A 26,147-nucleotide genomic window follows, 5' to 3' on the forward strand; every position below is an offset into this window, starting at 1 on the left:
CCCCCTCCCTCGTATCTTCTGGTCCGGCCATCACGAATACCTCCGCTGAAAATTGGCGCAGGGTGGGCTGGGAGAGGGAGGCGACGCGAACGAGCCTCCCTCGCCTCCCCAGGTGGAGGTTTCCCAGCCCCGGCCCGGCGCAGAAATCCTCCAGCCGGGCGACGACCCTACTTGCGCAGCACAGAACATGGAATGGCTGGCCACCCTACTTGCGCAGCACCGGACACAGAATGGCCCGCAACCATACTTGCGCAGCACAAGACATATGATGGCCCTCAAGTGTACTGGTGGAGGCACCACAGCTGCACCCTAGCGCCCCAAGCCGAATGTCCTGCTCCTACAGCACAGTTCCGTTTTTTCGCCCTACGAAGTCTATGTAACTAGGACGCTTGCCCCCCTGGGCAGGAGTCCCCACCTCCGACAGCATCTCCACGACCTTGAAGATTCTACAAGAGTCCCAGGAGCCCTCGGCTCCTACAGGCTTCCGGTGGGGAACAACTGCTTTGATCACTAACGACGTAGCCACAAGATGGTGGTGCTCTCGTGTCAGCGCCAGCTTCAGTCTGAACCATCCAGAAAGATTGTGGGCTAACAAATTCGAGCAAGTTCCGGCTGAACCTCAACGTGACCCGGTAGGGGAAATTTTGCTTCCCTCCCCATCCCCTTTTTTGATTGATGGTCCACATTGCCTGCCCCTTCTGTTAGCACAAGTCTTTTTGAACTACCGAAAGGAACTCTGGTCCAACCGCCGGTTGTTGGAGACATTTTGTCCCTGATGCTGCTTCCGGACTTACCCGGCCTCGCCCAAAATGGCGCCGGTGTCAACAGGAACTCACGAACACCTCGTGGTGTTTTTAGCTAATAAGACTTGATGTTCTGAAATATGTATATGATCCTTTGTACACTTGACGAAAAAGAGGGAGGGTTCACTTGGCGAACATGTAAAAAGATCCCGTTAAAATGTTGGTTTCAAGGTACGATTTATTATGATTTTATTGTAACTGATACATAACGTCGCTTATGACACACGCCCACGGTATGCATCTAGGAAATTTGATTGCAACTAGTCTAACTATGCTTCCAATTATGAAACGAATGCCCCCTGATCCCTCAACTATTGATAGACGTTTTATTCTCCTGCAAAAATGACAAAACAAACCCTTTTTAAATGTTTTATTAATGCTGCAAAATAGCCCCATACTGTACGTGCTTCAACCAACGCCGTGTCCGGCCAAATACGATTGCACTCTCATATTTTACATGCTGATCAAATCGTGTTAATAAAGGTTTTTCAAACTATGAACAGGTATCGCATACTTTTGTAAATGTGGGATCAGCGGGAAGGTTTCTCTGTGCGACCTGTTTTGTTCTCTTTTTAAGGTTATTAGAAGATGGTTGCTCAGCCCCGGATTAATGATCGAATCTAAGGCACGTTACGTTGCCTCCAAATGTGCGACTGACCCAGGAAGAAACGCATGAAGAAGGACCTCGACTTCTGAGAATGGGTAAAGTGACACGGTGTAAATGATAAAATGTTATAAAGGCATGGTACTCACAGGTACTAAGGAACAGGGTTGGCCGAAGAGCCGATATGCCTTAGGACATCACCGCATGGGGAATGATTTAAGGATCCCGATAGCTGGATACATCTACAAACTAGATACCTCGCACTAAGCGCCTCTGATTTTTAACGTTTCCCTACACATGACCTATAAATGCCACACTCGGACCGTCTCCCTCATGAACAACCTATCGCTTGCCACCCTTACCACACTGCCCGCGCCCCTGGCTTCAGAAACCAAGACCCTAGGGATTATATCCCGGGGGGGGGATAAGACGAGTATGTGGTAAGTAAAGAATTTTTCGTGCCCGTACATTTGGTATGCTCGAATGTTGTCCCCCCTCCCTTCCCCTCTTTTTCCTCCCACTACAGGTTACATTGGAATCACGACTGGGGTATAGTGAAGATCCGAAGCCACGCCATGTCTGATACATGAAGCAGACGAACGCGGCAAGGTGGCACCTAAAGACACCCACACACACTGCTCTTGTAACGAAAGAGCCAATCATTGTATGATATGATGAGACGCGATCACCCCTAACCCGTGTTGCGTGAATGAGCACGGACCACGTATGTCTGAAACTGAGAAAATGTTTTCTATGCGACTGAAGCATTGACTTAACTAGGCAAAAGACTGAGAGTGCGAGGAGTGCGACACAATGGTGCCCTTTTACTCGATGCATGTCTCTTTGTCAAACTGCATGCTTTCTAAATCCTAACCCAGACCCGTAATGTCTCATGTCGTGTAATGCGCCGAATAGCCTATCTTAGTACACGACCACTCTCCATGTCTCACGTGTACTGTTTAGCCTATTGTTGCATCTCTCTCTCTCTCTCTCTCTCTCTCTCTCTCTCCTCCACACTCTCACTCTTCCTAACGACTGGCACCTAATTGGCGAACCACCATCCCCGGTGCACCACCCAATTGGCTCCAAATACCGCAAGTATTTGCACAAATTTGTCTTAATAAAATCACATTGATGCCATGGTACTACCTCTCCTTTCTGCTAAATATTGATAAAAACTAGATTGGCCAGAAGAGAAAGGACAGGTAAAGACGACTGAGGTTCCCTAATCTGACCCGTAATCAGGGAACTACATGTCAGTGGCTTCTATGATAACATGCCTCAGGTAACGCGACTTTCCCCGTCCCGAATTGTCTCAATGCCCAAACAGTAAAAGTGATCGAAGCATCCCCGTCTTCCCAGAACGCCCCCAGTTTTGTATCAGCTGCCCCGAACGAGAGATTGAAAAATGTGGCTCACCCCTGGTTGTAAAAGATGGGTCGACTTACGGCTGACCCAGGCCAGCCGTTGTTCCTAGAAATGATTCGTTGATGAACAAGCTACAAAGTTTAGAATTTGAGAAATGTCCCTGAACGCTTACCAACTGAACTGTAGCCTCCTGCTAGATAACGCCCTTGCGACTCGAAGCAAGACGATAGCCCCTCACCCCAGTTTGCTATGTTCCTAGTTGTTTTCCATAAGACCCCGGTCACCCCAAGGATGAGTTGAATAGTTATCGCAAGCCCCCCGTTTTTTTTTTAAGTAGCCAGGTTGTAAGAGACTATGTAGAAATTAGAATGTTTGCGAAGTTAAGATTAGATCGAAATGAAGAAATTGTTGCAGTAAGCCCTGTTGAAAGTAAAATGTTTAGCTGTAAGATAAGATGCATTGTTATAATGGAAAATTGTTTAGCCTATGTTCATTCCTCAGAAAGATACCCATCAGAACATGGTGATAGCACGTTGCACTTTTTCGTAAAATACAAAACCCTGAAGAACGTTATAGCTTTGTAAGACTCGTACTAGAAAAGTAGGTCTCTGCCAGAAGAACTAATGTGACTGTAATAAACAAATGCAATGAATAGGTATCAGACCTCGTACCACGACAATGAATGTAATACCATCAAGCGCCAAAGAAAATAAGATACGAAGGAAAGTTGTAGGGAATCCAGCAAACCTATCAACAATTATTTATACGTTGGTCGTAAACCCCCGTGTAACGGATGTTTCCCCAGTTGCTTGGAGTTGGGAGAGAAATAGACTTATGTGATTACCTTCCTATGCCAATTCTCTAAAGACTGTCTTTTCAAACTCATTTAAGGGTACCACCGTCGGAGGAGAGAGAGACCGGATGTGGGAGCACGCGGCCTGACTGCTGATCGTGGAACATCTGCGACTTTGACCAAGGCGGGACCGCAACAGTAAGGAGTCGCAGGACGAGGCATTGTTTCCGACCAAATGAAAGGAAAGGGCTGACCTGATGCCCCTGTTCGATGATCAACAAATGCCGAAAGTCCCCGCCCTCTGAGCCCGATCATGGGCCCACCTACCTGAAGTTTTTCGTCCCCCTGGTCTGTCCCCGATCTGACCCTGCTCCATCCCCTCTTCCTCCGACCTACCCTAAGGACCGCTCACACACCCCCTTCTTCCACCTGAACTCTTTGACAATCGACTCGAGAAAGAAAAACTGCAATCAGATAGAATAGGGTTTTTGTTGCGAACTCAAATGAAACTTGGGTGCCCTGTCTAAGGTACCCATGAAAGAATAGTTAGGACACAGGGCGAAAAAAAAAAGGGGACCTTTTTGACCAGAAAAACGAAGAAAAGGTCATGCCCTGCAACACAGGATCTGGAATAGAGCTGGACGCATAGCTCCACCGCCGGTGCTCAACAGTACCAACAGAAGACGACAAAGAATGCTGAGAACTCACTAATAATGGTCCACGACAATAAGACACTGGGAAAAGCAACACCCCTCCTCTTCGAACAATGACACCCCTGATTATCGTTTTTACTACGTCTCATTTCTCTCCCAGCTACCATTGTATTGATTATGCTCCAACCAAGTACAAAATGAACTTACACATGTAATGACCTATCAGTTCATATTCCGAATGACTATAAGCATCTAATGAAATGTACCCAACGCTGTCACTGCAGAATCCTTTCTGTCCGATATTGCATTACTATGATTTTCCTGCAACGAGCTTAACGATGGGCCCGCCTCCTAAGATGAAAGATTTTAAATGTAATGTTTATGCACAGCAACTGCACCTGGGTTCCTACTTCTTTACTTATGACTGCCACAGTAGACATGGATAGGAAATAGGCCAGCAAGATGTCTTGTGAATGTTAAAGGGAGGACTGTGGAAAATTAATACGGTTTGGTAAACATTATATGCGTCATCTTGCCCTTTTCCCCCGAATGCCACACTTTTTGTCGTGCACACCCACCATTTTAGGTGCCTTGGTCAGAACCACACTCTGCACGCCGCTGACCCCTAGCACGGCTCTTCACCCTCACAAGCACACCCCCCGCATGCTGCCAGCCCCCGCTCTCACATGCCTTGGGTCATAAACCCCTCTTCCACGCAGCTCTGCCTCGAAACCCCATCCCGTTCCCAGCGCGACACTTCCCTCCATCCCTTTCATGGTCCCGGATCCCTTGATAACACCCCTCTTTCCTTTGTGCCCGTTTGTCTCACTCGTTCCCAAGCCGCCACCTGGCCCTGCGGGTACTGTCATTGCCTCCTTCCTCCTGTACAGTAGGAAACACCCCCCCCCCATCAAAGGATCCTTGAGCTAATCAAAGCCCCCACCCCATGAGATCCGATCAACCTCACACATTCCGTGAATTGGCGGAATGTCCAGCTGCGCGATAATCATCATCCGTTGTGACCGGGGTGGGGACTTCAACTGTAAATGTGTGTGGGAACGGGCCTGAAGCGGGGATTACGAGGATGTCTTTCCGTACATCAAAGGGTTGACAGAGATGTGTTTTATGCAATAAAGTAATAAACCTGTGTATAAGAGGCCAGGCCTCCGAGATGCAGTTAGAGCACCTCGTGATGATACTTGCTGTCCGAACTGATGTGTTTCTCCTCCAGAGAGAATAAACTTCTGTTTCCTGCCTTCCAATCTCCAGCGCCTGCCTCTTTGTTTGGTAAACTTAAGTGGGTATAGAGGCGGCTAACGCCGGGCAACTTCGGAAAAGGTCTTCTGCCTGTACCTTTTTCAACACCGGGACCCCCATTTCAAGAAGAACTGATCATAGCTTTTCCCGTGGCACCAGGTCGAATGCCGACCTCAGGTCTACAAAAATCAGATATAAGCTGCCCCCCTGGAGGCAGACTGTCTTCCAATATAAGAGCTGTAGCCTTAGTACCTGGTCCAGGGTAGATATATTTTCCCTGTACCCCGCCTGGAGGGGGGACAGGACCCGTTTTTCTTCCATCCAGGATTGTAGCCTGGCTAGCAAGACCCTTGCAAATAGTTTTTGGGATATGTCTATTAAGCTTATGGGTCTATAGTTTGTTGGCAATAGTGGGGATCCTTTTTTGAAGATTGGGATAATCTCTGCTCCCAGCCAGCTATATGGAATCGTCATACCCTGGATTATGGCGTTAAAAAGACCAAAGAAGTACGGGGTCCAGATGGCTGGTTCGCTCCTATATAAGTCCCCAGGAATCGTGTCCAGGCCTGGGGCTTTACCTGGAGCTATTTTTAATAGGGTGCCTTTGATCTCCTTTAACCCCTTGCATGCTCATGACGAGCTCAGATCATCATGAGCTACAGTGCTCCGGTGCTCATGACGAGCTGAGCTCGTCATGGCCATTAGAACGCTCGCACGCTGGGATAATTCCCCTGCTGTGCTAAACGTTCTATTGAAATGGGTGTGGCCGTGATGAGCTCAGCTCGTCATGAGCACAGGAGCACTGTAGCTCATGACTTTGCATGTAGCCAGGTTCTGAGCTGGGATGGTGCAGTGAGCTAAAAAACGGTGATGGATCAAGCCCTGATCTTTGGACTGGGTAAGAGTGGTCTGCTTAATTCAGACACTCTGTTCATCACCACCCCTTTTTCTGAATCATTTTGTCCAACATAAGCGTGGAAGGGTATACTCAGATGTGAGTCCCTTGCTCATTGCACCATTAGGATTCAAGCAAGCCGGGCCGAAGACGGCTGAAATGCCAGAAACCGGTCCCCGGTAGCTTGTTTACTTCCCAGTATAAGAATTGGCTTGGTAGTTTGGTTTGCCCTGTTCCCATCATGCACTGGGACAGGAACAGACTAATTTGCATGTAGCCAGGGTCTGAGCTGGGATAGTGCAGTGAGCTAAAAAACGGTGATGGATCAAGCCCGGATCTTTGGACTGGGTAAGAGTGGTCTGCTTAATTCAGACACTCTGTTCATCACCACCCCTTTTCTGAATCATTTTGTCCACCATAAGCGTGGAAGGGTATACTCAGATGTGAGTCCCTTGCTCATTGCACCATCAGGATTCAAGCAAGCTGGGCCGAAGACGGCTGAAATGCCAGAAACCGGTCCCCGGTAGCTTGTTTCCTTCCCAGTATAAGAATTGGCTTGGTAGTTTGGTTTGCCCTGTTCCCATCATGCACTGGGACATGAACAGTCTAATATGCATGTAGCCAGGTTCTGAGCTGAGATGGTACAGTGAGCTAAAAAAAACGGTGATGGATCAAGCCCTGATCTTTGGACTGGGTAAGAGTGGTCTGCTTAATTCAGACACTCTGTTCATCACCACCCCCTTTTCTGAATCATTTTGTCCACCATAAGCGTGGAAGGGTATACTCAGATGTGAGTCCCTTGCTCATTGCACCATCAGGATTCAAGCAAGCCGGGCCGAAGACGGCTGAAATGCCAGAAACCGGTCCCCGGTAGCTTGCTTCCTTCCCAGTATAAGAATTGGCTTGGTAGTTTGGTTTGCCCTGTTCCCATCATGCACTGGGACAGGAACAGACTAATTTGCATGTAGCCAGGTTCTGAGCTGGGATGGTGCAGTGAGCTAAAAAACGGTGATGGATCAAGCCCTGATCTTTGGACTGGGTAAGAGTGGTCTGCTTAATTCAGACACTCTGTTCATCACCACCCCCTTTTCTGAATCATTTTGTCCACCATAAGCGTGGAAGGGTATACTCAGATGTGAGTCCCTTGCTCATTGCACCATCAGGATTCAAGCAAGCCGGGCCGAAGACGGCTGAAATGCCAGAAACCGGTCCCCGGTAGCTTGTTTCCTTCCCAGTATAAGAATTGGCTTGGTAGTTTGGTTTGCCCTGTTCCCATCATGCACTGGGACAGGAACAGACTAATTTGCATGTAGCCAGGTTCTGAGCTGGGATGGTGCAGTGAGCTAAAAAACGGTGATGGATCAAGCCCTGATCTTTGGACTGGGTAAGAGTGGTCTGCTTAATTCAGACACTCTGTTCATCACCACCCCCTTTTCTGAATCAGCACTAATCATGGCATAGCAAAGTTGCCATGGGTCCTAATGCAATTAAGTAAAATGTCAGCCCGCCCCTCAGTTGGGAAGTAAAAAACACCCATAATTAAGCTGAAGTGGCCCTATCAGTCTCTTAGGCTTCCTTGCCATTGCACATACTGCACTATTGATAGGTATACAACTGACTGCGATTAATGCCTTGGGCACTCCTTATACAACTGGGAAGAACAGACACAGTCTTTTATGAATTTTGACCATTTAAAAGGGATAGTAGCAGCAAGGACACATTGTACATAGGGTTACGGAGAATAGTTCAAGAATCACTGTATTTGTAAAAGATGATAGGTTTAAACTCAGTGCTTAGTTGGAAGTGGCCTTTTTGGTGACAAGATTAGCACAATGCAAACAATTAAATGTTGTCCCTGGCATATTGGTGTTATCTTGGTATTTATGTATGGGTCCAGGGCTTAATGATCCCCAACCCTTGTATTTCTGGCTTGTGCTAAATGATGGCAATGCTTGATATAAGGTGGGGATTTATGACGTGATGGTGCTCACACCTGGTGTTATGCTGGCCCTTGAATAATAGTGCTAATTCCTGTCTTATTGAGGACATTTATAGCATGTGTAATTCTATTCCTGTAATAATAATAATTCTTAGTACATTATGGGCATCCATGACATGATGTTGAGCACTGGTATATTGATGGTAATTCCTTGCACATTATGGGCATATATCTCATGATGGTGTCCACTCCTGGCATAATGCTGGCACAGGTAAAATGGTGGGAAGTCTTGTCGAATTGTGAGTATAACTGGCTTGAGATGGGGATGCATGGACTTTTTGTTGTTGTAGTGAAGGTCTTCAGGTGGTTCAGAACACAGCTGCTCGTCTGGTAACCAGTGCTCCTTATCGGGCCCCCTCACGTCCCCTGCTGCACAAACTTCACTGGCTGCCAGCTCGTAAAAGAATACATTTTAAAATCTGTTGCTTTGTTTTTAAAGGTATATACCAGATGGGTCCTGCATATCTAGCTGATAAGCTAGTGAAATACATACCGCCTCGCTCCCTTCATTCTGAAGGGAAAGGCCTGCTTGTCATCCCTCGCATAAGGCAAGCCAGGTTGGGAGGAAAATCTTTCTCCTACCTGGCTCCCAAACTGTGGAATCAACTACCTCTTGAGTTTGTCTCACTTCTAATTACTTTCAGGAAAAAACTCAAAAGTTTACTTTTTTAACTTTGCTCCTCATACTAACAGTTGTCCTCAGCGCAGAGATACCCCATTTGGGGTGATTTAGGCACTTTATAAATGATATAAATAATAAAAATAGTGAATGTAAGAACGTGACAAAAAGTGTAGATTGTTTTTCTAAAAATTAAAGGCTGGTATTTCAGGAAAAATATGTTTTCATAAAAGTTATGAGATATTTGTTTAAGTAGCATAATAGAATATCATCAAACTCACAAGTCATCAAAGTTTCCATATTTTAGCAGAAGGCCCTGCCCTCCTGCGCAGGAAATTACATGACTGGAATGACATTACAGGAAGTGGCCTGAGAGGAAGTGATATAGCTGCTGAGTTGAAGGACAGCACACTGCTAGGCCCCCACTGTGGTGGTTGAGGTGTCTATTCCCAGTTTACAAATATTCAAAGGTTTGTTATGCCCCCAAACGTCACTCAGAAAGTGAATCAAAAGACAATGACAACAATGAGGAGCAGCATTTTTCCATGCATTAATTGTATCCCGTATAATAATTTTATTTGATCCATAGTCATGCAACCAATTCAGAATCAAACGTTACTCCACATACAATATTAACGAATGTATTTATTATATAAAACATCATTGAAAACCTAAACTGGTTAGACCATAAGAACAACATATGAAATGCCAATGTTTTATTGGCTGTAGCCTGCCCCTCTTAGAGAAAAAACTAAATTAGCATCAGTTCAAATTTCAAGTACTGAATAATGTAATCAACAGAGCAGCAGGACGTGGCATTATCAACCGTTTATACCACAATGAAGCATATTGGATGCAAAAACCTAATGCAATCACACCTAAAGGGTTTAATAAAATCACGTTTTATAATTATCTACAGTAGATGTAGATATTTCTTGAGCAGGGGCTTATAAAGCTATGAAGAAGGAAACATTGTGTGCAAAATTCATAACAATGCTGGTCTGGGTGCTGTGGGGGAGGATATCTGGATGCCCTGAAATCTCTTTAATGATGTGGCATGTGCTTTACAGTCATTTGTTTCCATTGAATTGGATGCTATTAATCAATCTTTTGATCCTTTTATGAATGTTTTTGTCATACCTGTTTTTCTGTTGATTAATTGTGATCTTGTGGAAGGGCTTGCAACATGAATGTAGTTGAGTAATTATTCAAATATATCTTGTATAATTATTTCATGTAAAGATGCGATTGTTAAAACTTTGAGAAATCACCACTATGAGGATTGAAGGAACGTTTTACACCTGTCCCTCAAACCGTGTGTGTCCTGGGCCAAGGGGAGGACCCCTTCGGAATATTAGATATCTGGATATTCACAAACTTCTCTATGACCCATTTCCACACCGGAACGGGCAGGAGTAAATCCTTTCCAAATTAGTAATAGGAAGGGACGACCCCTAACATTGATGTGGTATCGATGAGCACACATATTTTCCCTTTGGTGAATAAAAAATAAACGTGCTATTAAATGAATACAGAGAAATGTGTACATGTGTGGTTCTTCATTAGGAATACATTAACATGCAAAACACCCTTTACATGCACCCAATGGGAAAAAACCTTCACCCAAGCGATGGGTAATTGGCGCTTAAAGTTTAGGGACTGATATGGCCTCTTTTCTTATGGGATGAATTTAGTGAAAAGCTATTAAAGAAGCACATTAAACAGTAGGTTTCGTGTGTTTAATGTCATTACTTGGACTGCTTGCGTTGCGGTATGTGCTAACACCAGCAAAAATGTGCTAAATGTAGTGGTGAGAAAAATAAGGTGTGACATTTGCAAGTCTTTATTTAGTAATGTGCATCAGTAAAACTAAACTGGTTGGAACAAATCTTTGCATTTCAAATAAGTCTGTGTTGATTGATGTTTTCCCTTGGGTGTGTTTTTGTGAATTTCTTTTATACAAGGTAAGTAGGGGTGATAGAAAAATCTCTCCACTTGAAGGCTCCTATAATCTTGAATTAGTATTCATGTTCTTCATTTTAGAGTATAAGACGATCAGTGTAGACTTTAATTCCAATCTGATTTATTTTGGAGTCCGTAAAGCAGTGCACGTGTTGCACTTTTTTTCAGAAATGTATCACTGGCACGACTTCCGAGAAACATTGCAGAATGTCTGATTTACTTTGTTTAAGATGTGTTTGGGACTACTTCCTGAATAATTCAATTGAGGATGGAAGCCGTTAAAAAGAACGCCTTCAGCACAATTATGGCACTCTGTAACGGAAAACTTTATATTTTTCTCTCCAGTTGGAGGATTTTTGAACCTAACCTCAGCCTTGGCTGTTGGCAACTTTCATGTTGATTAATTCTAGCCTGCAGTAGTACCCTGGTAATTTCTGCCTTTTATCTTGCCACAAGCGTAAATTGTATTAGAACACTGGAATGTGGAGCACTCCATTGAACACAATGGAGTGCTGCATGCTTCTACGGGCCGGTAAAGTCCTGCGGAGCAACATTCCAATGTTGTTTTTACAAAACCCTCTCGGAGCCCAAGGGGATTTGACCTCATCCGTGCGTTGCCGATTTACCCCCGGTGTTGGGCCCTAATGTAAATGGGTGTGGTCATGACGGAACGGTTCCGTCATGAGCACAGCGCGACCGATGCTCATGACGGAACCGTTCCGTCATGAGCATCGAAAGCGTTAAACGCCTCAAGCTCCAAAAGGCCTTTGTTTTATTTGTTAGAACATTCTGCCCTCTAGTGGCAGAATGTTCTAATAGCCTTATAGCCCTTTGAAGCTGGGATATATACCAGCTATTAAAGTCCTGCTGCCTTGTTAAAAGCCATTGCCTTCGCCTCAGGCCTTTAACGCTGGAGCGGGCCTTTAATAGCCGGTATAGCCCGCTACAACGGGTTATATGGCTATTGAATGGCCTTGGTGGACATTCTAGTTGACTCATAGCAAATCATTTTTCTTAGATCGAATGACAACATATAGGCTGTTGGACAATGGGCTTTGTTTGACCTGTTAAAAGAATAAGAGTTAAGAATGTTCTTTTAGATAAAATTCATTAAGTGGAATCCTTCGGCTTTATTAAAACATTGGAATGTTGAGCGATCCATTGAAGACAATGGAGTGTTCCGGGCTTCTAATGGCTGGTAGAAGCCTGATGCATCAACATTTCGTGGTCGTTCATAGCAACAGTTGTGAACAAAGGCCTCACTCAGCCCGAGGGGATATCAACCCCTTCTGGCTCCTTGAGGCCTTTGTTTTACAAAGGAGAACATTCTTCGGATTGGGCCTTTAACGCTAGAGTGGGCTTTCAATGGTTGATAGAGCCCGCTACAGCGGGTATAAGGCTATATTAGAAGATTGGAATGTTGATAGCTGAGCTGAAGACAATTAAGCTTCATGTTTCTGGATAATGACAAAATGTAGTTCTGATCTAGATAATGCATTGTAAAACCTTTGAACAGATGTGAAATGTAGCCTATTTATTTACATTGATTTAAGGGTTTAATAATGGTATAATGATAATGACAAACAGATTCTCTACATGCAAAAATGTATGTTTCCTATGTCAGAGATAAATAGTACATTAAATAAGTAACGTGCACTGAAAATGATACAAGAAAAGTAGATGCTATACAAGTTTTAGCTAAAGCTGTATTTCGTGAATCTTTCCTGTTCACATTCCTTTAAATATGTGTGCCTTAATAATATAATCATAGAAAGACTTAGATGATCTATATGTGTAAAAAACTTTAAAAAAACATTTTAAAAATGTATGAGTACTCTATAATTACATGAATTAAGTATGATTTGATTTAAATGTTTAGTAATGCATTCATTTGAGAGATTAATACTCCCTGTTATGAAATATGAGATTCCTATTTTAGCATTGTGAAGAGAACTTTATTTTACAATTTGCTTCTTTTTCTTCCTTTTTCGAAAGTGAACTCATGAACTGCATAGTTTGTAGCCTATGGGAACGTTTTGTAAAGTTGCCACTTGTGTCTTCCTTTAACATCGGTAGCACAGTTTGACTGAACTCTCAACAAAAACTGATACATGCTAGAACAGATGCATGGGAACTAGCACTCAGAAATATGAGAGCATGTACGCGCCTACTTTCTGAGTGTCACATTGTTCATATGACTAAACATACAATGTTTTTAAGGAAATTATGTGATTTGGATTACTTAATTCTTCCTGATTTGTATAGTTTCTATTTACTGCATCACCTCATCCAATCGAAGACGACCAATGGGACTGAGTGGTCTGACAAATTTGGTGATGCAATGGGGTGATGCCCAGATAATAATGAAGTATAATTGCACAAATTTCGGAACTGAACAGGAGATAGATGCTTCTTTGTCTTTGAGAGACTGACTTGGCTTACCCACTTTACCCCTTAAGACTGACAAGGACAACGCAAACTGTGGCATAACACTGAGATTGGCTGCCGGCTGGTATGCTAGTGTGGTAGAACTTTTCGGCTAATAGGCTTGCACTATGCTGCTGTGACTCCGATGTTACAGCGTCGTACTGAGACAGATTTCCTGTCTTTAACAAACTGGAACTGGTCATTTGGAACACACTGAACTTTCCTAAGGATTTGTATGATGCTCAACTGATATCCCATTGATTTATATGCTATAGATATCCATGATTTCCCTCATTTGAGGAAGATTAACCCCTTCGCTGCTGATGACGAGATCAGCTCGTCATCAGCCACGGTGGTCGTGTGCGGATGACGAGCTGAGCTCGTCATCTGACGCGGCTTTTGGGAAAAAGACGCACAGCGCAAAAATAACCCCCGCACGCATGTGGTTAATTTCACTGTCATCCTTGTATCTTGCAGTGTTGGTTTTACTTATTAAATCTAACAATAATTATGATTTTAGGATTTAAAGTGTGTGCCATTTAATGTTCTTTGCCCTTAAACCTGAAATATTAAACTTTTATATTTAACCTAAAATCTGTTTATTCTGACTCATTATTTCCTTATGGGTAAATCACTTGACTAACGTTCCTTTCTGGTTGAATGAGGTTTCTGAATGTTATGAGTATAACTTTGTAGTAATTATCTTATTCCTGGGCCTCATTCAATAATTGTTTATCCTCTGAGTATTCCAGTCCTTTTCAGCACAGAACAAGATCCATCGGAGGACCAGGGAGGTTTTGACAGGTAGCAAGTGGTTAAATGAAATATGAATTAACATAATTAGATTGTACAAACCAAAGGCCCAGCATGTGAACGCTACAACACACCATTTAAATGTTCTAATACACAGACTCTGCCTTTCTCTTTCCTGCATCTCGAAAATATATTAATTAGGCAGAGGAAAAAGAAAGGCAGAGGCCATGCAGGAGGACACACACAACCTTCACCCATCCCTCCGTCTGTAGCTCAGTGGTACTAGGGCTTCAGATGGAGGAAGGGTGAATGCTGCTCAGCTCCTGGGTCTCCCTGGTTTGGCTGAACTACAAAAAGCTGTTCGGTCAAGTTGATGAGAACCAGGGGCTGATTTTGGCCCCCTTTCGCAGCTCTTCCTGTGAATGTTCAAAAGCTAACCGCCATGTCCTTCCATGCAGCCGTTAGCTGTTCAACATTCACAGCAACAGCTGTGAACAAACGCCTCACGGAGCCTGAAGGCATTTCAACCCCCTTGGGCTCCATGAGGCCTTTATTTTACTAATTAGAACTTATGCCCTCAAGGGGCAGAATGTTCTAATAGCTTTATATCCCAAGTAGCTGGGATATACGGCTATTAAAGGCCTGCTCCCTTATTAAAGGCCCTCGCCAAACGCTGGAGCAAGCCTTTAATGGCTGTTATAGATAACCAATTGAATGATGGAATTGGAATTAAATTGGGCTTTGTATGTAGCAGTGTTTGATATGTCCTAAAACATACACTACCAAGTGGATTGCGTTTAAATCATTTGTAACTGGTCATCTGGAATTTCTACTAGAAATATAATTTCAGAGAGTTGATATAGTTGCTAAAAAATTACATTTTATTTTAAATGATTGAACATTAGGGTGATTTATCTTTGAGTGGAAGCTTTTATAAGGATGGCTATAAGACCAAACATAATAAAAGGTTGGTTTAAAAATCTATTAGCTAAATATGTGTTTTTTTCCAAAGATTTGGATACTGCATGCTTTTGGTGCGGTAGGACCACACAGCCAAGGTTTAGTCTAGTTTGTTTCCAGTCCAATAACAAAAGGCTAATTTCCAATAGTTGCTGATTTCATCGCATACTTCTTCATTGGATCCTCCTCCCAGTCAGGCAATGATGATAGATTATTGGAGACCTCATTGTCAATAGGCCATCCCCATAATTTAAAGAATGAAACCAAATTCTTCCCAACTGCTTTTGAAAACATATCTGCCCAGAGATTCATCTTATACTTGTTTTCTTTCTTGACTTTGGAAATATTATGGTAGGCGGAGAAAAGTTGTTTGAAAGGCTCCCAACCAAATCCTTCCTGGAGCTGGGGAAATAAGGAAAAGATAGTAAGTGGAAGTACTCAAAATGTTTGTCAGTAAAAATAATATATGTTTCCACACAATAGATATGTTTTTTTAAGAAGCCAACATTTCTCAATTCTCACACTGGCTTCATGCACTAGAAAAATGACAAGAGAAAACAGAACGTAAAAAGAGGAGCGGGGATGTGAGGTAAGTGGAGAGGATGGAAGAGGGTGGTTTAGGTTAATGTATAATAAACCGTTGTAATTACACCATTGTTATATTTTCGGATGTCTCAGAACTAAATGGGTGTCCCCTTAAACAACATACTGTGCTGCGGTCTCTAGCAGGTCTGGAGCAATCTGCTTTCCTGCTCTGTGGGCTCACATGCTATGTGCAATGGTCCAAGGGATAAGGGAGGGTGGGAGGGAAAATGCTTTGGCTCATATCAAGGCAACAAGCAGGGAATGGAGGCAGCCCACATATACCTTTCATGAAACCTATGACACTTCCTATTACCTTTGGAATAGATGCACATGGAGTACCCCACGCAAATATGACTCATTACAACGTGTACTAATACCACACGTGCCATTACAATGCAGGTATTACTACACGTTGCAATTACAATGACGTGCAATTACATTGCATACTTTTACCACGCATATGCTTTGACAACGCATACCATTACAACGCAAAGGCATGTGTGGTAAAGCTATACTCATGGTAAATGTATGCAATGTAAGTGAAACTACCCTGCCCTAAACCCTAATTTAGTAGCCCTGCATGACCATCCCTGACCCCCAGTACTCTCCCTACATTAAGACTACCCAGCACGACCCCCTGACACTACCCTAAACCCAACAACACTACCCTGCACTACATACACACCACTGCACTACCCTAAACCCTTAAACACTACCTCCAGCACGACCCTCCCCCGACCCCCAGTCCGCTCCCTACACTTAAACACTATCCTGCACGACCCCAGAACACTACCCTAAACGCTAAAACACTACCCTGCACTACACACACACTACAGCACTACCCCAAACCCTAAAGCACTACCTCCAGCACGACCCTCCCTGGCCCCCAGTCTGCTCCCTACTCTAAAACACTTCCCTACCCGACCCCCGGACACTACCCTAAACCCTAAAACACTACCCTGCACTACACTCACACCACAGCACTAGGCTATACCCTAAAGCATTACCACCAGCACAACCCTCCCCCAAGCCCCAGTCCACTCCCTACACTTAAACACTACCCTGCATGACCCCCGACAATACTCTAAACCCTAAAACACTACCCTGCACTACACACACACCACAGCACTACCCTAAACCCTAAAACACTACATCCAGCACAACCCTCGACCCCCAGTTTGCTCCCTACACTAAAACACTACCCTGCACGACCCCAACCCTACCCTAAACCCTACCCTGCACTACACACACATACAGCACTACCCTAAACCCTAAAACACTACCACCAGCACAGCCCTCCCCAACCCCCAGTCCGCTCCCTACACTTGAACACTACCCTGCACAACACCCAAACACTACCCTAAACCCTAAAACACTACCCTGCTCTAAACACACACACCACAGCACTGCCCAAAACCCTAAAACCCTACCTCCAGCATGACACTCCCCCAACCCCCAGTCCGCTCCCTACACTTAAACACTACCCTGCACGACCCCCGACACTACCCTAAACCCTAAAACACTACCCTGCACGACACACACACCACAGTACTACCCTAAACCCTAAAACACTACCTCCAGCACGACCCTCCCCCATCCTCTCCAGTCCGATCCCTACACTAAAACACAACCCTAAGCAAGACCCTCCCCCTACCCCAAATCCCACTTACCTCTCTCGTGGTTCCTCTCTCCTGGTTCCAGCGATGTCTGAGGGGCGGAGCACGTCGTTTTGAGGAAACGGAAGAGACTCAGTTTCCTCACAACTATGTGGAAAGCCATTACATCGCATGCGTTGTAAAAATGCATGCAATGTAATGGTATGCCTAGTAATGGTGCGCGTTGTTACATTGCATGCATTGTAACACTTGCAATGTAAATGTATGCGGTGTTAAAGCCGCGTTGTAATGGCAGTTTACCACCGCACCAACACTTCACATATCCAATTACAACTCTCCCATATTGCTCACATTCAAAGGGATGAGAGAGAGCCAAGAGGACATGAATGTCCAATGTGAAAAATACAAATCAAAAACACGGCGAAAAAGAATCAAACCCCCAAATCTGTAATGGTTTGTGGTGTGTAAACATGCGTTAAAAATATGGATGTAAATCAGAACCCTCCTTATAGTCACTGCTAAATGAACCTGCCGAAGTGTAGGTAAAAAAACTGAGATGATGCCAGATGTTAACAAATATAAAAAGCATGCAAATTCCATTTTGTTGTTGAGACCTTTTGGAATTAAAGTGTCCAAAAACTGTATCCAATGCGTTTCACGCTGTAATAGTCTCTTGTTGTAATTCATGTCCACTTACCGTTGGACTACCTCTAGAATAGTGAAATGCATTTGAGCAATAGCGTGATGACACTCACTCCAATGTACAGACAGTGGCGAATTTAAAGATTTGATTCTGATGCTGCTTTTGTGTTCCGTCATTCTTGTCCTGATTTTTCTTTCAGTTTTACCCACATAAAATAAATCGCATGGGCATTTGATCACATAAATCACCCCTTGAGTGTTACAATCTGCTGTGTAGTTCAGATTAATCATCTTCCCAGTCCAAGGATGAAAAATGGTCCAACCTTCCAACAAATTGTTACAGTGAGTATAGTTGTAAAAAAAATGTCATCCCTTTGTGCATGATCTTCCCAGTAGTGCTTTGTCTTGTCAACAATTCTCTCAAATTGCAGGATTTTCTATATGCAAATAAAGGCGGCTGGGCAAATATATCTCCTAAATCAGGTTCTGTCTGAACCAACTTCCATCGTTTCAGAATGATTTTCTTAATCGGTGATGATTTAGTGGAGAATGTGGACACAAAAACCGGTTGGGGTTGGGTCTCCTTGTGCTGTTTCTTCAATTAAGATTATCTTTCCAAGGATTATACTCTTTGAACAGCATGATTGACTACTTCCAGAGGATAACCGCGTTTCAAAAATCGCTTTTTGTATTCATCCATAGCAATGACACAACAGTCAGCATCTGAAGTGATCCGTTTTGTTCAGGTTAACTGCAAAAATGGCAAGTGTGGCTTAAGAGTTAGAGGATGGAAACTACTGAATAGAAGTGCATTATCGCTATCTGTAGGTTTTTTATATACCTCAGTGCGAATCTGTGTCCCTACTAAGGTGATTTCCGTGTCCAAATAATTGATCTTATGTGGTTGAACACTATATGTGAACTGGATCCTAGTATTCTTCTGATTCAGGTCTTCCAGGTGATTTTCCAAATCTAGTAAATCTCCCTTCCAAATTAGAAGAATATCATCAATATAGAGATGATACAATAAAAGCCTCTGCGTCCAACTATAGTCTGACAAAATATGTTCAGTCTCAAATTTCAGCACAAAAAGATCAGCATAACTGAGTGCCTCCGAGAATCCCCTGGATGTCCCATTCGTTTGGAGAAAAAATGTGTCCTTCCACTGAAAATAACTGTGGTACAAACAAAAATGTAACAACTCAAGAAGAAAAACTTTGTTGGCTTCCAATTCTCCCACTCTTAAAAATTACCATTCAATGGCCTCTATTCCTTCATTGTGAGGGATTGAGGTGCACAAGGCTACCACGTCCACCGTGCAGCGCCAGATCTGCTCATCGGAAACCAAATGAACATCTGCAAGTGAATTCAGTAGATGAGTTGTGTCCTGCAGATAAGATGAACCAGCTTGTACCATTGGTTGTAGAAAAAAATCAAGATATTGTCCAAGTGGTTCATGAATTGACCCGCAGCCTGTAACAATTGGTCAAAAAGGGGGGTCATTGAGGTTTTAATGAATCTTCTGTAACATTTATTTTATTAAAATTTTTATTTTATTTTACAGAGTTTTATATAGTGCAAACTTGACTTGAATCGGGTATCAGAGGCTTTACATAGAACCAGTTCATGAGGACACATTAATCATTTTTGAAAGGCACAAAGGTCTTTTGGGATGTTCCATGTATAGAAACTGTTTAGTGATCTTGGTAATCCATTCCATGTCCAAGGCGCGTGAGAGTAATGTCGAGAGAGTCTTATGGAAAAAAAACGTTGGGTCATCAGATAATGGCAAGTATGTGAGATCATCCTACAAATGTTCAATAACCATTGTTTCATAAAATTGGTGGTTCCTTACAACGAGTGCTCCTCCTTTGTCAGCTGGTGAAAAAGCTAATGAATGATTGCTGGTGGGAGCTTTTAAAGCGTCCTTCTCTTGTTTAGACATATTAGTATGTCTACTCGTGAAAGTGGATATTTTTTTAAGTTCCTTCTTAACGAGGTTCTCAACTAGGTCAATAGCTTTATGGGACACTGGAGACAAAAACGTACTTTTTGGTTTGAATTCTCGATATCTAGGTTCTTCCTGACTAATGTGAGTGGAATCCCAATGTTGTTTTTTCAAATATTGAAGACACAAATTTTCAGGTGACTCTGTAAACCACTATCTCCGTGTCAAGAGATCTCATGTGGAATGTCGGAACGAAAGAAGTTCCTTTATTAAGAACCGCTGTCTGTAAATGTGTCAAGGTGGTGCTAGAGATGTTGATCACTAGTGTTTTTTTGTTTGTCACCTGGAAGATCCTGACGGTTTTGTGAAATCTGTGCCCCTCTGTGGGTTTTGCTGCTTCCTGAGATGTTACTGATGGCTGCATGGGCGGGTTGTTTGCTGCTGGTCTTATCTCTAAAAAAGAGACCATGGAAGTAGATGGGTCACTGGTAACAATGTTTGTTTCACCTCTAGACAACATCTCAGTTACTGGCGGGGGGGGAGGGGGCGATTAGCCTTGGTTTCACTGATGGAAACAAAACTCTCTTCAGAGGATGCAGTGTTCGATTTGTTAAAGTTTCTCCTTTGGGCGTACACTTCCGCCCAAATGTAAACTTCATCTAATTTATAGTCTATTGTGTAACACTTAAACTTTCATATTTTCCGATTGTGTATCTCCTTAGCATAAATATCCAATTTGCTATTGATGTCATCTAGTGTAGTATCCCAAATACTTGAATCCATCCGATGTGCCAATGAGTCTTTTATTCTTTGATTTCTTCTTTAAGACCGGAAAGAAACTGCAACAGTTCCTCTATTATAAGTAGCCTGAGATGTAATGAGCATTTATCTAAAATGGCATACCACTTATCCATTAATTTCTTATTAAGTTTGAACATCCTGGGTTTAATGGCTAGTCTCAAACCCCTAGGGATCCTACTAGAATTTTGGTACGGTACCAGTATTGTGGCATGGAGTCTCTGGTTATACTCTCTATGCATCAAATATTCAAGTTCTTGAATTTGTTGGGTGGCTGGGCTGGTTGAAGGACCAAAGGTCCTAATTTCACGTATGAGGTTGTATATATCATTATTTTTTCAATGCACATTATTTAGTGGTGAGTTGTGAGCATGATTTACGGGCTGTTTTTACTTTTTACTGTAAACATGCATGCATTCAAATGTATTCGCGCACATGTGTCCTTGTTAGCGTCGGTTTGGAGCACTTAGGAGATGTGTTTAATGTTTATGTTTCTTGTCGTCTTTAATTAATTGGAGAGTTCAGAACATGTCTTTGGGCTGTTGTTCGCATTCCTCTTTTTACTTTTGATATGCACGCATTTAAACGCGGAAGCATACACGCACCTTTGCACACACTGGTTTGAAGCATTCGGGTCTGACTTGACTTCTTGTGTTCTGGGGAGGACACTGGCATGCCGTTTACTATTGTTTTACCATTTCTTACCACTTTCGTGAACTGATAAAATATATTGGCTCACTGGGTCCACTTTCTTTTTTTTTAGATTTGGAGAGTTGAAAGTATCGCTTATGGACTTCTGTTTGCAGTCCTCTTGTTACTCCTAATGCGCACACATTTAAACGTAGACTAGAACATACTCATCTTGATAAAACCTGGTTTGAAGCATCCGGGGGTCGACTTATACAAGTGCACGACCTCTTGGGGTCTGGTAAGTACACTGGCATGCCATTTTTCTATGTTTTTACCACTTTTGGTGTATTGATAGAAAAGATTGGCTCACTGGGTCTATATTCTTTTCTTTTAGATTTGGAGATTATAAGTTTACCTGATTATTTGTCTTTTTGAGCACTAATGGTAAGGATCTGATTCAGTTGTCCGTTGCATGCGTTCATTATCGGTCACGCTTTTCTTGATACAATATTTTATGTTAGTTACAGAGGAGTAATCGGCTTTCTTTGGAGTCAGGGCTACCCCGGATCTCCATTTTTGAGCACTTTTTGGAGTTCTTTTAGATGGTAAAGAATGCAGTTACTTACTTGTCATCCACTGGTGACACAGTTGGGTTCGGTTTAATTATGGTCACGAGCATGGGTTTTGTCACTGATTATTTTCATGGGCACAGGGAGTACCGTGGATCCGTCTCTTTCTCTTATCTCTCACTGTTATCTACTTTTCATTTATTGTCCATTACTATCTATTTCTATCCTTGCCCTCAACCAAATGCAATGAAAGCTTATCATGCCACTGGACAGGTTTACTTTAGAAGTTGAGTCAGTTCACTATGTGGATTTGAGTTATGTATCTTCCACTGGCATCTGCCTACAATTTCTCGTTTGAATTGTGATGATGGTTGAACATATGAGCCACACATACCCTTGATTTGCTGTCTTTTCACGTATGAGGTTGTTTTACATTGTATTAAGATTGATATGAATCAGGTGTATATTCAGACGAACGTTGCTTCTATTTTATTTATAGATTCCCGTGACAAAGGGCTCACTGGAAGCACATTGAATTTCGTGATCATCTGGGAACTCTGTGTTATGAGTCAAGAATCTGGTCTTTGACATTAAATTGACTGATTCCATATTTCTCCATTTTATTGAGACTTTTATATACCTTCGAACCATTGTTTTTTAAGAACCATGTTGTTAAAATGTTTAGATTTTTTTTTGAAGATATGCATATACGCGTGTAATTTTGATTCAATGATTGACCCTACTGTGGGCTCTAGTAGTGCACACTGTTTCCAGAGCATCCACTCAGGTTATTTGTCTTGTCTAAATAAGGGGCGTGGGTGTATCCCCCCTACAGAGTTCACACTAAACTTATTCGTTGGTTTACATAGTTTAACATTTTGGATCTAATTAGGAGTGCAACACAACGACCTGCACACACTTTTAGAAGGTTGACATTTTTTCTCTGTACTTACTGCTCTTTTTAACTGACAGAATGTCTCTTAAACATGTCTGGGCTGGGTGACAAACACACTTTGTGCACTCCCTCTAGACAGCCATAAACACAGGAAGGGCTGGGTATGACAGAGGACCCCACTGCATTCTGATAGCTTCCCTGGGCAGAAAGGGGGTGAGGTGGCTCACATTTACACCTGAATTGGCTTTTTCCTGTCCTCACACAAAACACTGACTTACCTCCCAGGTTTAGGCTGGTAGACGTGGCTGGGTTGAAATGGATCCTTGTGCACTTCAGAGAGTACTTGTGAAGACGCCCCCTACATCAAAGGCACTTTTGGGTATAAGTACAGGGTCTCTACCCCCTGACCTCAGACACTTCTTGATCTTGAACTGAACCTGTCAGAGGACTGTTGTGCTGCTTAAAAGACTCAACTGGACTGCTTTTCTGGACAGACTGCTTTTCTGCTTGTTGCAATGCTGCCTGGTGCTCCCTGACTCTACTGGAAGGACTCTGCCCACCCTCTGAGGGATCTCCAAGGGATTTCTGACTTGCGTCCTGTTCTTCAACTACACTGCCATGAAAACCATTTTTCTCAGGAAGTTTGGGTTTACACCTGAGAAGTACAGGCAATGGTTCAGGGCTAGTCTCAAACTCTCTACACAAATATGGGTGGATGCCTTGGACAATTCTGGCAAGGCACTGAAGGGCTGGGTGAGGGGCAGCAAAGTTAATGATTATGAAGGGTTTTACAACTTGTTTTTGAAGGAACACGTTCTTGATACTTGTTTCCCAGAGTGAACCAACACCTGATTGATAATAAGCTTACTGACGCCAGGAATCTCGCTGAGGAGGTGGACCTCTGGGTCAGGAACAGATTGTCCAAAATGGTATTCTGGGGGGAATCCCAAAAGGATGGTCAGAGTTCCAACTAGAAGAAGGTGACGGGAGGTAAAAAGACTGAAAACTCTGAAGGCCCTCAGAACAACTCACAGGGGTAAGGTTCTGGTTCACCTTCCCAATCCGGCCACCAGAAGAAAACTTACCCTGACAAAGGTCAGCAGCCCAAGCCCCTCAAGTGCTATGAGTGCTACGAGTCTGGACGCTTCAAACAGGATCCCAGGTGTCCAAAAAGAGCACCAGTTCCTACTGGAGGATAGATTCCAGCAGTGGCTGTATAGTGCTACCGGAGGAGTTTGTCCCAGTTAATGAGGGGAGTTTATAGGGGTTACCCTAGAGTCTCTGGGTAACAGTGAGATTGTCCCTAAGATCCAAGTGACCTGAAATATTACAATGTACAGGCAATGGGTCACCATCAATGGGCAAGGTTAGTCAATTTTTCTTTCTGAGTGTAAAATAGCCAAGACTACACTGGTATAGAAATATTACAATTAACCTAAATGTCCTGTCAAAGTTATATCTTTTAAAAAGAATCACTACATTGTTTTTACCGACGAAGATACATCTGCCTGCTTAGAAGATGGGTGACACATTTTTATATGTCTGCTGTGGTCGCGAGGACTTCTCTGCCAAAGTGGCTTCTTCTACTGAGAGAGGAGGCACTTTGGGTACCAATTCCTGATACTCTATTTAGGCTCTGTAAAAGTGCTTAAACATTGTCCAGGGGCATCATGAACCCCTTCTTTAGCAGCTTTAGCAGGGGGTGTTTTTCCACTAGGGAGTAAGTCAACATAAAATCTTAAAAATGTTATTTATGTTTTCTTTGATCGGAGTCACGGGAGGGAAAAACATTACTGAGATGTGGAGAAAAAGCAACAAGAGAGCACAATAGAAAAAGGAAGGAAGGGATGGATGACGAGATGGATTAATGGGCGGGTGGAGAGATAGATGAATGAATTGGTGGATCAAGAGTTGATGAAGGGACAGATGATGAGGTGGCTGGTTGACAGGAATGACATAGGGAAGGACGAAATGATGGAAAGAAGGATGACTTGAAGGATGCTGAGTGTATGAAGGAAGTAAGGATAATGGATTAATGGAAAGAAGCAGAGGTGTATAGAAGTAAGGTTGAACAGACGGAAAGAAGTACAGTTTGATGGAGAAAAGTAGGGATGGATGAATGAGGGGTGAATGGAGAGAAGGAAAGATGGTGAAATGGATGGATGAGTAGATGAGAAGAAGCAAGGATGGAGGAGAGAAGGGGAGAATGACAGAGAGAAGAATGAATATGTGGATGGATGGGCAAATTCACTGAGAATGCAGGTGCAAAAGGCACTATTTGGACACTCTATTTCCAGGATTTCCTGTGGGAAGCAGCTAAAAAACTACTGGGCTTATTCGCCTTACTCACACAGTTCAATTGGGGAAAGGGTTCAAAGTACGGAGCATAGCACACTGCAGACTTCAAACGGTTATGATGGGCACATGTTCCTCTTCCCAATTCAAAATGAAAAAAATAATTGGAGCACCAACATCTATGTGATGACAGGCGTAACATAACAACGGAGTTTGACATCTGCCAGAGAAAGTATTCCTTCAATCCAGCTTTGTGGAAATGCTGAAAATCATCCTCGTTGTAGTTGCCCTCAGTAAGAGAGCTATACAAATTATGTCCTTACCCTTTCTCTTTGGAAGAGCTGAAAACAGTTGCTCCTGTGTCCACCAAGAGAGTCAGAAAAACGGAGGATACCTTAACTCTGTGGATAAGGTAAGACACATCCAGTCTTCTTCATGAAAACGTAATCATCTACTCAATGAGAGAAGCGACCAGTGCTATTGACTGTGTAATTATTTACAAGTAGCGTATGTAAAAATGAAACATCTGTTTGAATTAGTTTGCAAAGTGCATCTGAAGAATGACACATTTTTCAGGTCTGACTTGGAGAGAGTAGCTCAGAAGTATATCAGAGTTACAGCATCATGAACAAAAGCAGGAGTTCTAGCTGAAATAGGAAGTTGCATAGTTTAAGCTAAGAATAGAGACTGCGTCTCTATTGAATCTCAACCCTCTTCAGTCTGACTCTCAGGCTGCAATGAAATGCCCACTTGGTATTGAGTAACTGGACCTTTAGATTCTCTGGCAAGTGACTGTATTCTTTGTATGCCCCAGTGAAGAAGAACAACTGAAGATGTACAGTATTGCTCAAAAGGCCACACATAATGTAAGAAATTGGGTTATTGTTTGAGAGGGATTGAAAGCCATCCCAGGCAAAAACCACAATCCTTGTCAGGATGAACCACAAAAGTCACTAGATTAACCTGGGTTTAACCTTCTGGTACGAATTCAGTAGGATATGGGTGAGTTTTAGTAGATATGGCTGGGTATCTTCCCATGAGGAATGTTTTCAAGGGAGGAGAAATGGTAGGGAAGG

At 43.0% G+C, this 26,147-nt stretch overlaps 1 protein-coding gene across 1 annotated transcript in view; it reads right to left on the reverse strand.

Annotated features, from left to right (window-relative positions):
- Nucleotides 1–15,156: 15,156 nt before the first annotated feature.
- LOC147721184 (TRPM8 channel-associated factor homolog) overlaps nucleotides 15,157–26,147 on the reverse strand; it is a 376,336-nt gene continuing 365,345 nt past the window's right edge. Inside the window, 1 exon segment of the mRNA XM_086964671.1 lies at nucleotides 15,157–15,495. Within this exon segment, the coding sequence (XP_086820797.1) occupies nucleotides 15,199–15,495 (297 nt within the window). The 3' untranslated portion in view covers nucleotides 15,157–15,198.

The sequence above is a fragment of the Lissotriton vulgaris genome, chromosome 4_1 (genome assembly GCF_964263255.1).
Source record: "Lissotriton vulgaris chromosome 4_1, aLisVul1.2, whole genome shotgun sequence".
Lineage (NCBI taxonomy): Eukaryota > Metazoa > Chordata > Amphibia > Caudata > Salamandridae > Lissotriton > Lissotriton vulgaris.